The sequence below is a fragment of the Aulostomus chinensis genome, chromosome 1, assembly GCF_037954235.1.
Source record: "Aulostomus chinensis isolate RoL2024-O1b breed Wild chromosome 1, RoL_Achi_v1.0, whole genome shotgun sequence".
Taxonomy (NCBI): Eukaryota; Metazoa; Chordata; class Actinopteri; order Syngnathiformes; family Aulostomidae; genus Aulostomus; species Aulostomus chinensis.
In genome coordinates, this window is record NC_141320.1 from 8250745 (window position 1) to 8264160 (window position 13416).

The 13416-nt window shown below is 46.3% G+C and overlaps 1 protein-coding gene across 1 annotated transcript; it reads right to left on the minus strand.

Annotated features, from left to right (window-relative positions):
- Positions 1-351: 351 nt before the first annotated feature.
- LOC147270232 (uncharacterized) lies at positions 352-10404 on the minus strand. Its single transcript, XM_086215150.1, has 6 exons — positions 10342-10404; positions 10015-10230; positions 9776-9910; positions 9622-9690; positions 9447-9512; positions 352-9335 (listed from the first exon to the last, which is right to left on the minus strand). The coding sequence occupies exons 1-6, from the start codon at positions 10390-10392 to the stop codon at positions 1347-1349; spliced, it is 8526 nt and encodes a 2841-aa protein (XP_086071276.1). The 5' UTR covers positions 10393-10404; the 3' UTR covers positions 352-1346.
- Positions 10405-13416: the final 3012 nt, after the last annotated feature.

Sequence of the window (13416 nt, forward strand, 5' to 3'; positions counted from 1 at the left end):
GAAGGTGTTGAATGACATCATCAATCCCAGGGTGATGGAGAAGTGCTCCTCCATCCATGTTGGTATCAAAGTGGTGAGAGTTGAAGTTGAGGAGGTAGAAGCTCCAGTTGGACCCAAAGTGTGACTGCAGATGTGACAGCTTCATATTGACCCTTGTGTTCATCATTGTCTGTGCTACCTGTTGGCTGTCACTTTACTGTGGTTCTTCCAGTTAAGTTGCTGAATATCATCAAGCATGAATGTGGCAAAATACAGCATTGAAAACAGGACATTTGACTGGATTAGAAAGTTCAACATTCATTGTCCATGTACAGTTATTGTGACAATAAAAGACAGACATCAGCTGTGGTGAACATGGGAATTTATTTACTGATTAGTTTGAACAAAAGGTCAATTAGAGACAGTCACTGCATGTGTAACAAAATGGAAATTATAAATCTGAAGTCAAATAAAAATGCATTTAGAACATACAGTGAACATAATGAAAGTAATTTAGAACTGAAATGAAATTTCTCCCCGTTGGGGTTCAATGAACAAACTATTTACAAGTTTAGTGAAAGAAACCCAACATTCCCACATGAGCAAGCACTTGGCGACGGTGGTGAGGAAAAACTCCCTTTTACAGGAAGAAACCTCAGGCAGAACCAGGCTCAAAGTGGGCGGCCACCTGCCTGGACCGGTTGGGGTTGAAAGGGAGAGGGAGAGAGATGGGGCTGGGGTGGAGAGGGGAGATAGACTTGGGGGTGAGGGGCGGGGGCAGTGGGAGAAGAGGAGAGATACAGAGAGAGAGAGAGAGACAAAGAGGGAGGGGGCTGAGAGGAGAGACAACAGGCAAAAATACATACAGAATACATTTATAAAACATTCATAAGAGACCAACAGCAATAATGTGACAGACAGTGACTCACAACAACTATAAATGACCAACAACAACTATAAATAACAACTACAACAACGTGCTGTGACCCATGATTGTCACGCAGCACGAGTGGAACCATGATTCGTGGAGCTAAACTACCAACTCATAGTCACTACAAAACTGCAGTAAGTGCAGTGCGTGACAGTGGAATAAGTTAATAAATACATGAATAAATACCTTAAAAACCGTGCATGTCAAGACATGCACAGAATAAATAGCCAAAGTTAAAAAGGTTAAAAAAGTTAAAAAGATTAAAAAGGGCACAGAGAGGTGGAGTGGGACTTTCTATACTAACAAATGCCAACAGTCATGCCAGGCTTCCTATCAACAACAGGTCCGAGTCAACTTGTCCTACCAGCACACACAGAGCCAACTGAGCTGACATGAGGCTAGTATTTGACCTGGGACAGCCATGTAGCTTTGACACTCAGTCATCCTGGTGGTCAGAATCGCCCTGGAAATCCTCAAAGTCACCCAAGCTAAACAAACTGGCGAGGTCATCTAACTCCCCCTGATCATCTGAAACAGAAAACCTACACAGGATCCCTTCGTGATCGCTGAAGTAGGCTGGCCAGACTGCACATTCCACGTCGTACTGTGACGTTTTAACGTAAACGTGGTCAATTAGCGTCCCCTTTTCTGTGGTCTCTTGTGTCACGTGTTGGGTGAACCCCTTTTCTTCCATAAATTTACAAATTGATGACCCTTTCAAAATGTTCTCGTTAAAGTCTCCCATGACTACAACAGTGTTACTTGTCGGAGTTAACCAGTCAAGCAACCTCCCCACATTGCCTTTGAACAGCAAATTTGGATACGCTGGTGGACGGTAAATGACGGCCAGGGAAATGCTCAATTTTTTGTGCAGGCACACCAAGCACTCCAGATTGAAATCGGGTACCTGCAGAATGTCGACGTCCGAATGGGCTAAACTATACAGGCCGACGCCACCGCGTTCTAACTGCTGGAATTTGGAGAATGTGGGGTCAGCGGCGCTGTAACACAGAGACCGAGGACGACTGTGGAAATCGTAGCCAGAGATTTGCACACAGTCCAATGAGGACTGTGCAGTGAGCCATGTTTCTGTGACAGCAATGCAGTTAAGCTGCAAATGCTGCGTGCAGGACACCAAGTCTAGCAGGTGGCGACTTAAACTTTGTACGTTCATCAAATACACCGCGAACTGTGTATTTGATGAAGGCTGCTCAATCAAAAATGGAGGCATGCTAGCCATGGCCTCCTTAATGGTGTCCTTGCAGTAAATGGCCTTTTCTTCAAAGTCCTTGATGATCAGTCCCGACAAGGCCCTAACACGACTGAGAGCTACATACGCCTGCCCAGGTGCAAATACCTTCTTTAAACTGACAACAGCCTGGTCTACAGTCAACCCCTGTACTTTGTGGACTGTACAAGCCCACGCTAGCCTGAGGGGAAACTGCACCCGCACACAACCGCGCTTCCTGGTCTTCTCCCTGTCTGGTTCAATAGCAGTAGAATGCCTGTATTCTACTGCTGCGTGTGGACGCTCTGTCCTCCTCTGTCTGCCAATGTTGTCGTCATCGAACTTGACGTAAATTCTCAGAGGAAATGTGGGGTCGGGGCCAAATTCAATGTAGCTGACAGTGCCACACGCGCCATTGACCAGACCGTCCTGGACGTCGACGTTACGACAGAGCATAACCCTGGCGTTTTTGGCCAAACACAATTTAGATTCCAAACACGTGCCCTGCCCCTTGCTAATGATTCCAGGTTCCAATTTGCCGGTTTTGCGGTTCGGCGTAAAGTCTTTAGAGTCAATTTCAACATAATCTGGGCACGTGCGGAACAACTGGTTCAAATTAAATTCTTCCACTTGCACATTTGTGGTGAAAATATGCAAGGCCGAGCTATCTTCCCCTGTCTCTCGCGATTTCAAAATTTGGACGTCGCCGTCTAACATGGGGGTTTTCTTGGAACGCACCCGAAGCCTGTTCAACATCTCAGCAAAGGAGCTGTCCTTCTGTCTGACGACAGTAGTCAGCTCCACCACGCTAAAGTGGCACCACAGGTCCACACCAACCTGACCAGCGTACAGCGGCTTCCCTTTAACGGGAGGCAACTGGTAGAAGTCACCGACGGCTATGACGCTAACATTACCAAATGGGGAAAAGTCACCGGTCTGTTTTAGCTGCCTCAACCTGCCGTGAACGTATGCCAACAGATTGTGATCAACCATGCTAATCTCATCAATGATGACAATTTGGAGGTCTCTAAATGTGGCCCTTAGAGAGTTCAGTTTGTCTTCTCCCAAGGGTGTGTAAGGCAAGCTGGAGTGTGTGCCAATACTCAGCGAGTGATGAATTGTTGCTGCATTTAAAGTGTATGCAGCTATGCCCGTGGAGGCCATTAACAGAACCGAAATGCTATCTGGTTGATGACAAAGTGTTGCCAGCAGTCTCCCGGCCTCGTACTGAATGGCCCTAATTAAGTGACTTTTCCCCGTCCCTGCACCGCCTGTCAAAAACACATGCAGAGGCTCTGGGTTCTTACCCATGGCCTTCTGCAGACACCACTGTCTAACTTTGTTGAAGACAGCCATTTGCGTCTCGTTCAGAGACCTAACTAAGGCCAAGCCGTCACTTCTGGGCAAAATGCTCCTGTTCCTCTCCAAAAACACATCTGTTTTTGGTTTGGCAGCCGCCAAATCGGGAACATTTTGTAAGGCGTCGGCCAAATGCTCATCAGCATTTTCGCCTTGCCTTTGCTCTTTCATCTCCTCTAAACACTCGAGGCGTTCCGCTTCCAGCTCAGGACAGAGCTCCCCCCAAACATCCTCATCGACCTGACCTTGCTGAGCAATCTCCTCAGCGTGATCCAACTCAGGACAATCGACCTCAAACCTGGCCCTGTTCTCATCGACGACGCTTTGAACCGACTTCATCGAACCGTCCCTGAACCTAACCTCTCCATCCTTATAGAACTGACTGAACAGATGAAACCCCTCAGGTTTCAGATCTGCGTCAATTCTGTAATGGAGATACATCTGAAGCAGACTCTGATAGTGTGCTTCCTCTTGCTTTTCTAAATCAAACCGCATGTAGCGCACAACAGCGAACTGAGACCGCGTTCTCCTCGAGATGAAGCCAAGTCCATTCTTCAGTTGAATCATGTTCTTGGACTTTTCATTCTTGCTGAGAAGACGATACTCAGACGCAAACGTAGCCATACACATGTCGTCAAAAACCTGGTCATCTGGCCTGCTCCTATACCTATCGACTATATTCGGCATCCACATATCCTCTGACCTCATGTCACCACAAGCAGCTTTCTGCCTCAACACACTGAGGGGTAAACTCATTCTAACTACATTTGCCCCCGTCGGCACAAAAACGACCTTCCTGGAACACTCCCTCAGATGCATGTTCGTTAGCCTGTACACCGACTCCTGGGCACAAACGTCCCTGTTGTGCAAATACACACTTCCTAATTTTTTCAAAGCCTCTCTAGCAGAGAGATTTGATTGTTTGGATGCTTCTTTTTGTGCGTTGGCCAATAAAAGCCCAATTTCTCTCTCGGCTTTGGTTATATACGAAATGATATAAATGATTACTGCATAGGCATCGGTGACAAAGCTAATGTCCATGTTAGCATTCCAGCACTTCAACAATTTCTTATTGTACTGGTTCACCCAGACGTCCTTTACCCCTCTTTTATAGACTACCCTAGTCTTTGTGTGCAGGCGCTTATAAGCCAGCTCAAAAATGTCCTGATTAATGCCCAGAGTCTGGAACAAGTGGTCCACGCTAGCGTAGGCCACTTCTCCTGCGTCCGCTTTTTTAACAGCCTTCTTCACGGCTTTCAAAATGGCGTGTGCCGTCTCCTTATTAATGGGATTCGTGTCTTGAAAACAATTACAGACCGGCACGCTTGTTGACTGAGGATTCTCTCTTGCCTTCGGATCACAGGTACAGGTTTTAATTTCCGTTTTACAAACAAAAGTTCGTGCCGAAACAACTTTTGGGAAATGGAAGCGACACGTTCCGTGTTTCAGACAGGATTTGGTGTGTCGCCTGGAGTGGGCTTGAACCGATGCCACGATAGCCGATAACGTGTCATCGTCAGGGTTTAAGTCGCAGGTGACATATTGGTCAATAAATGCCACCACTTCCTCATCTGTGTTCTTATCAATTTGGGGAGCCCCCTCAATCCAAAACAGACAGTGGACATGAGGGGAGCCGCGCTGCTGAAATTCTACTCGATAAAAGTAATCTGTGATTTTGCCAATCGGTTGTGAAGGAGACTTGAGAACCTCATTCAAAAAGCAATGCCACCTGTAATCAAACATCCTCGCGGCTGTCACGGGGTTCCTCCGCAACAGCTCGCACCTGTCTGCCCACTCCAAATCCTCCACCGTCTGCGTTCTGCCCTCCTGCTTCAGGATACTGGTCAGGAGATTCTGCCAGCGCAGATCAGCAGACGAAAACGAACAGAACCACGTCGGAATCCCCAACTGACGGACGCATGCTAACAGGTCCTTCTGAACCGACTGCCAAAAGGCAGGCGTTCCTCGAATGGGCTTCAGAAATCTGAAGCCCTCGTCGACCTGCAACATCTGCTTCAAAGTGTCCTCGTTCATCAGCATCGCTGCGCTAACCTTCTGGGACTTGTGACCTGCCCTACCCTTACGCCCTGCCACGGAAACTTTCGAGGACACTTGCTCAGTCTCAGACATGTACTGACTGAAGAAAATGTACTCAACGTTGCCGGAATAGCGGCCATCCGCATGCATAATCCGGTTGTTGAAGTACCGCGTCAATGTCAACGCTTGCGAGCGCCCGTCGTGAAATGTTTTCCTACCCAGAGGAAACAAGACGGGGAAACACTTGGCCTCGTTCGTGTGGTCAGAAAGCAGCCTAACTGGACTATTCCCTTCCGCAGGCGCCACGTTGATTATGTCCTCGAAATACTGGTCTAATGCTTCCTGACCAATATCAACAGGCATAAGACAAGTGTCCTGAAACATGCAGTGCTGCTGTCTGTCATGCAACAGTTCATCTTGAATTATTTCTGTTGAATCATCTATCACGTCGTCTTGACCACCTGACGGAGCTGTCACCGCACCCTCTGAAACAACCTGCTTCTGCTCACAAGACTCTGCCCCATCTACGACAGCTCCGTCCTCACCGTCAGACTGAACCTCCTCAGTCTCGCCATCGTCCTGGCGACAAAAGTCATTGACCCAATCCTCATTGAAGTCAATGTTCTGGTAAAAAGGATTATTCCTTTTTAAAAAGTGCAGCGCCTGTCTTACTCGTGTACTGTCGACAAACTGATATCGATAATGTCCCTTGTAGGTCAACTTGCGTTTAAGTTTGACCTGCATCATGGACCCTTCCACGCTAGTCCTAGGCAACACATTGGTTGTCTGCACGACATTAGCCGGAACGCATGTTACCGGCCCATGTACTCCGTTCTGCCCCCCTTTAGGCAATGCCAACAATTTCATGAACGGAATATGCAGCGCAATCAAGTGTTGCTCCAAGCTATTTAAGCATCCCAGTTCCGGCGGAATGGGATCTGGTGTCAGGTTATTGACCCAACACTCAGCTGGAATCTGCCCTTTGGAAATTTTACTGTGACACGTATGGCAGATCCAAAGTTCCCCTCTACAAGCTGCCAACCCACAAGGCACAACACAATCACTACCACACCTATGCAAATACGTGTCACTTATGCATCGGTTAGCAACGGCAACTCTAGCAGAATTTCCAGCGTACATTTCATAGCTACAACCCAGCACCTGAGTTCTGAACAACAACCGATGACACACACAACAGATGAACTCAGGGCCGTCTCTAACCTTTTCCAAGAATTGTTCCATGACAAAGTCAAAGTCTCGATACTTTTCAGCTCTTTTTGTCCTATGTAATTTAACAGTGGCAATAACTTTTCTCTTAAATTCGGAACTGCCATGATACTTTTTTGTTATAAATGTCTTCTGTTTGGATATAATTTTTTGTTGATGCTTGATGTCGTCTCTATATTTGACAACACTTCTGGCTTTAACGCTCTGCCTATGCTTGATGTCATCTCTATATTTGACAACACTTCTGGCTTTAACATTCTGTCTATGTTTGGTGTTATGTCTATATTTAACAGCGCTTCTGGATTTTAAATTTTGTCTATGTTGGAGATTGTCTCTATATTTTTCTATACTCTTGGCTATCACACTGAGTCTGTACTGGATGTTTTGTTGATATTTGACTATACTTAGAGCTTTACTTCTAGTTTTAACCTTTTCTCTATGCTGGGGATTCTGTTGGTAATTGAGTCTACTCTTTACTTTAACACTCTGTTTATATGCTAAATGCGTGTGATATTTATTGAGCTTTTGTAGTTTTTTCCTCTCTCTGTAGAGAGCATTTTGCCAATACATGTTTTTGTAAGTCAAAAGATGTTTCTCCCTCGTCAATTTATTCAATTTGTCCTGTTTTTTTTTTTTGAGTTTCAAATATTTAGACCTCCCAGCGTCGACAGTAACTTTGGACTCAGTATTCACTTGCAGAAACTGATCAGTATCAAGACCTTTGTCAGAAACAACGAAAGGGAAATGACATCCTACATGTTCCGTGTCACAGTCAGTAGGAACTTGCAACTTTGTCCTCAAGGTGTAAGTTGGCACATCCACAAGTTTACAACAACCATAACATGTCTGTTGTCCAGGCTTAGACACACAGACCACATTCTCAAAATGCCTGTCCAGGATGTTCTCCACATAAATGCATTGTGGAGAGAAAAGGTCACCAGCACTTCTATACTTAATCCAACGTCCATCCACAAACGTACAAACACTAACTCCTAACAAATCTGCTGTGACCTGTATTTCCACCTCTGTGGCCCAAGTGTTCACATATTTCATCCTGGACTGCTGGAGGTACTGTGACACAGACAAATACTGTCTTCTCAGAAAAGAGACATATTTCTGAGCATTTCTCTCCAGCTCTTTACAAACAGCTGATCTAATCTTGCGATGGTGCTTCTGTGAGCCACTCACTGCCTGAGAGATGGCTCTGAAGAAGCAGTTCCCATCAGCAACGATCCTCTCATTCTTACATGGAGGACCGATCAATCCAACTTCTGTGGAGAGTGGAGGATTGAACTTGTCAAAGTCAATGTTTAACTTCTGACATAAAACCTGACACTTGCGCACACCAAGAGGACAAAACAGCAGCGTGTCATTAGTGACAGCGCTAATTTCTACATCTGTGCTAAGCATACAGTCTTCAAGAGTCTTTAATTTCTTTGACACATGGGTGCCAGGAGAAATTGAACGCTTTGTGCCATGAGTACCATGTGGTTCTTTGTGTAACGCAGCACTGACATTACAAGATGGAGTCTGTTCAGCAATGTTAGACATGGCCACACTTGTAGGTAGAGTAACAACACCGTCGGATATGTTGCAGTCATCATGTACTTTCTTAATAATAGTAGACTGTGTAGCTTTACTGGACTCAATCATACAGCTCTCTCCAGATGGAACTGCATTTACAGCCGGACACACAACAACACCACAGAGTTCGAAAAGTTTCTGGTTTGAACTGAGACTCTCAGCCAAACAGCAGATGTAGTGGTGCAGGTCATCAATACAAGCAAAATGCAGAACCACACTGGTACCACGGCAATGTGACAAGCCACTATAATTACGGGAGTGACTGTCGACAACAGCAAACTGTCCATCCTGATGGATGATCGAAGTGGTGTTGCCACACAGTGTCATAAGACATGTGCTGTACTCACTGAAGATCCTGGCCAGTCCATCACGCAGACTGATGAAGACACCAAAGTCCACCAGTTCACCTCCAGTCACACCAACTTCACCTAACAGCACATCCCCAAAATGGAAACTGCATATCTGTCCATCAACTTCCAAGTGCTGTGGAAGGTCAGGAATAGATAGCAGATTTGAGGGATGTGTAAAAGAGCCACTGTCACGCAGGAAGGTGTATAACTCATCACCTTCAATTAAGACACGATCTACATCACACCTTTTCCAGGAGAACACACTGCTGAAAGTGTGTTTGGCTAAGCTGACCAAAGCAATAGCCATACACTGCAGTCCTCCATACTTAAACTGCTCATGTCCCTGGTGAAATGAGCCCCTCAGAACTTTAACTACCTTAATCCCTCTACTATTAGGAGCCACCACTGTCACATCATTGCTGTTGGAATCTACCAGAGCTGCTTTAACATCAGGAAAAGTGAAAAGATCAGACTTAGCTTTGCTGGGCGTGTGTGTCATCTGGGTCAGCTCCTGGACAGTCGGTTCCGTCAGCAAGGCCGGGCAAGCTGCGGCAACCTCCCTCCTCTGACCCTCTGGCACCACGGCAGCAGTCAGTGGCACCGCAGACTCCTCCACGCACGCCTTGGCTGCCGCCTCCACCTGATAGAAGATGAAAAGACGATGTTAAATGTGAATGAAGTAGGAGAGGAAATGTTGGTGATTTGAATGAGCCACAAGAAGTAAACTGTTTGTAATTAAAGCAAGGCGAACCTGCTGCGCTGCTGGACGGGGCTTGGAGGCGGACACGGTCAGATGGGCAGGTGGTGTTGCCAGCACCTAAATAAAGCAAAGGAGAGTCAGTACAAAATAAGTGGATTTAGTTTAGAGTCAAAATGCAGGTATAAGTTATATTGCAGTTATTGGAAGAAAAGATCCAAATACCAACCTGTCGCTTTCCTCCTTTGGGCTTTGAGGCAACACGATGGCGCTGGCGCTTCCCGTGCCCAGGGGAAGGCTGAAGGAAGGAGAGAATTATTGTTTACAACATCTGATATGACTGTAGGCTTGAAAGAAGTACATGTAATGAGTGGTATAGTTACCTGGCCAGCTGGTGGAACAGCAGTGCAGCCGGAGCCAGAAGAAGGTGAAACCTTCTCCATGGCATCCAGCATGTCACTGCTGAACCACACCGGGTTGGACGGGATGGCAGACCGTCGGGCCGGAGGTGTACCAGTCTTTCAAACAGAAAGCAAAGAGGGGAAGGATATGTTAGATGTTGTTCATGAGAAAAATTGTTAAGAAATGTGCATTTGGATAATATAATAGTGAAATACATTACCGCGCATGCCCGTCCAACGACGGTCCACTCCCGGGGGTCACGACGACGAGGCACAGGAACGTGTCCCGTCACGATCACCCTGGGAGACACCCTCACACGTGGCGATGTGCGGGGTGACACGGTGGGCTGTGGTGGAGGGGGGGCGAGCTGATGGACCGCGGCGTTCCACAGCAGGTCCACCACAACCGGCATGCCATCGGAGTCGCTGAGGTGAACCTGAAAGACATGAAAATAAAGTAGACTTTAATGGGGTAGGGTCACATGGCATGGAGAGAGGGAAGGTAAAGCGTGCCACATATCTAAACAACAAAATAATGCTGTACTTACACCGTCGTGGCACCACAGCTCCAACCGATGGACTGGGAGGTGCTCCGCCATAGACACGTATGGGATACCTGGAAGATGTGGACGGCATAAATATCTATGGTACTGTGTAATGTGCATAAAATAATAGAACGTCAAAGTATGAATGTGACGTAACAAGGAGACGTGAAGAGTGACATACCCATGCGCGCTGTGACACGGCGGTATTCCTGACGTAGCAGATCCTGCAAGGCCGGATCGATGGTTAAGCGTGGAGGGAAATCCATCACTAACACCTTGAAGGGTGAAATGAAACAAATGTGTTATATGATTGTAAATAATGACATAAGTAACAAGTGTGACTGTGTAGGAGGGAAGACATAATAGTAACAGTATATAACAAACAGAAGCTCACCGTCGGCCAGAGGCTGCTGACTGTGGTCAGGAGAGCACGGAAGTCCAACGCCGCCTCACCAACAGTCCTGCTGGCTGTGAGGTTGTTGCTGGGGGCCCCCACGCACACCAAGTCCGGGGTCCAGGGGAGGGTAGCATGCATGACCTCGGTCCTGAGGTCAGAGGCGGCTCCACCTGGAACGGATAAGAAGCCAAAAGTGAGAGAACCTTGCGGCATACTCACGAACCCGTCGACGATGGCACGCAGGTGGGAGTCTCCAAGGACGAACACCATCTGTCACAGAAGCACATGTTTAGAACAGACAGCAAGGATGAGTGCGTAGATGCATGCAATAATGTAGAATGAAAAAGATCAGTACCTTCTGGCCCGGGGACTGAGCAGGAGTGACAAGCTTCACGGAGTGGTTGGTGTAGAGTGAAGTTTGCCATCTCCGCACGCGGTGGCGGCGTCCGGTACCGCGCCCTGTTTGGATGAGATGTAAAGAATGTGAGGCCATGGCTGACATGTTTTTTTGTGGCAAGTGTTTAAGTGGGAGCGGCAAGGTATGTAAAGAATAGGTAATACATACGAGCAACAAACTCGGGGATAGGTGGCCCAGGGATCCAAGGCTGCCTCTCCGCCATCCTCCGCTTGGTCGCCTGGGCACGCCGGTGGGCCTTCGCACGGGGCATCTACAAAAGAGAATGTATATTGACTGATCGTTCACAATGAAAGCATGAGACTATATTATGCTATTTGTACTCACAAATGGGAGAGGTGCTCCCTTCTTAAGTGAGGTAATAAAAAAGAAGTGCAACTTACCTTGGCAGTAGGAGATGGGCAATGTGTAAAAGTAGTGTGTGTGTGTGTGTGTGTGTGTGTGAGAGAGAACCAAATAAAGAGTTGTAAAAGTATGCAAAAGTTATGCGTTTGAATAAATGAAGTGAGTATGCAAGTATGTGTTGAGTTTGCAGATGAGAGTAGTCTGGAAGAGCAGTTGTTGATATACGAGATGTAGCAGACCAGCAAGTCACAAGCAGGTAATCTGTAAGGTAGACATGACGGTGTTACAAAGTATTGTTGTATATACACACATATAGACATACAAGATATACAGATAAACACACACCTATAAACATACATACACACCTATAAACATAATCTAAATAAAGCTATTATTCATGTGAAATGATGGCATTAATGAACGTGTGTAATAATTATTTGTAGTGATTGACAGTGTGAAACGATATAACTATGTATAATATGCTTCACTGTTATACAGTATTAAGAGAAAATCATTAAACAACTCAAAAACATCTAAAGTATGATTTAATAAAATAATAAAAAATGGTTAAATGGATACAGAAACATACGAAGCTGTTAGTCATGTGAAATTATTAAGTAAAAAGGGACTAGGTAGCAGTTCCTGGCGGTGAGGCGAAATGGCGTTTATTTCATGCAGCGACACGAAATGGCGGAGGCGAGGGGCCTCTTCTCGGTGACGCGAAATGGCGGACTTGAAGAGGTGGCGGACTTGAAGAGGTAGCGGCTTTGTGGTGGTGAGTTTAAACAGCAGACGTTCGAAGCTAGCGACTTCGTGGTGGTAAGGTAAGTCGGCAGAGGTCTGAAGCTAGCGGTGGAGAAGAGGCAAAATAGACCTGAGGCGCTAGCAAGTTTGTCAAGGTGGGGCAGGATGGCTGAGGTGCGGCTGTAGCGGCGTTTACGGAGTAAATGGTAGAAGGGGAAATACGTGTCGCTAACAGAATGAAGCAAAAGTGAGTATTTGAAACATGGCCGTAAGTAACAAGAAGTCATGCAACAGAGACAGCAGCACTCACCTCCGGTTGGACGAGCAGGAGAAAATGGCGACCGCAGCAGTCGGCTTTTATGAGCTGGTATGAGGAGACGTCACCGAGTGCTCTGAGGCACAGAAACTGATTGGCAGAGAGGTGGCATGATGACACGTCATGAAGTGCATTGCAGCACAGCAACTGATTGGTAGAGAGCTGTCAGATCTGACCATTGAGGAGAGAGCTGAGACTTCACAGAGCCTTGTTGCTAGGGTTTGAGAGCCCCTCCCTTCTCTGCTCTCTCTCTGCCATCTGTGTCAGAGTGGAGAGCAGAGGAGGATTTGGCAGTTTAACTGTGAAACACAGTCATAACTCTGCGTATGTTGGTGAAAAGTGGAATGTAAAGACATCAGTGCGTAGAGTTTTTTCTCAGGAATTCAATGGTGTGTTTTCTGAAGGTGTGAGTATTTTAGTTTAGAAGCTACAAGTGTTTGTTTGAGAGTATGTACATGAGGGCAGAGAAGCTGCAATTGTGGTTTCCATGACAACAGTAAACAAATCTCTGCCGTCTGTGTCAGAGTGGAGAGCAGAGGAGGATTTAGGATTTAGCTGTCTATATAGAATGTAGGAGGGATGTGTGCAGAGGACAAATAAAGTATTATTACATGGGCAGAAAATGAAACGTGCAAAGGTGTAACGTCCTTGATTGTTGTTATTAGAGAGATATTTAGCATTATCATGATTTTTGGATTAGAATGAGATTTTGTACCCTTTATCCCACCCCCACACACACATAATCCATAGCAAGTGTTGATCAGTGAAAGTGATTGTAACATGAAGTGTTATGAGCTCAACTGAATTTTTTTTTCTTTTTGGAGAAGATGTATATGGCAAACTGTGGCTTCAGAGTGAGAG

What these genes read in the sequence shown, in the direction of transcription:
- LOC147270232 (XM_086215150.1), bottom strand. Translation starts at nt 10,392, where the DNA reads ATGGCGGAGCACCTCCCAGTCCATCGGTTGGAGCTGTGGTGCCACGAC. An exon ending in TCGTTGGACGGGCATGCGCG is followed by an intron (nt 9,911 to 10,014) that starts GTAATGTATTTC and finishes TCTGTTTGAAAG; the next exon opens with ACTGGTACACCTCCGGCCCG. An exon ending in CCCGTCCAGCAGCGCAGCAG is followed by an intron (nt 9,336 to 9,446) that starts GTTCGCCTTGCT and finishes ATCTTCTATCAG; the next exon opens with GTGGAGGCGGCAGCCAAGGC.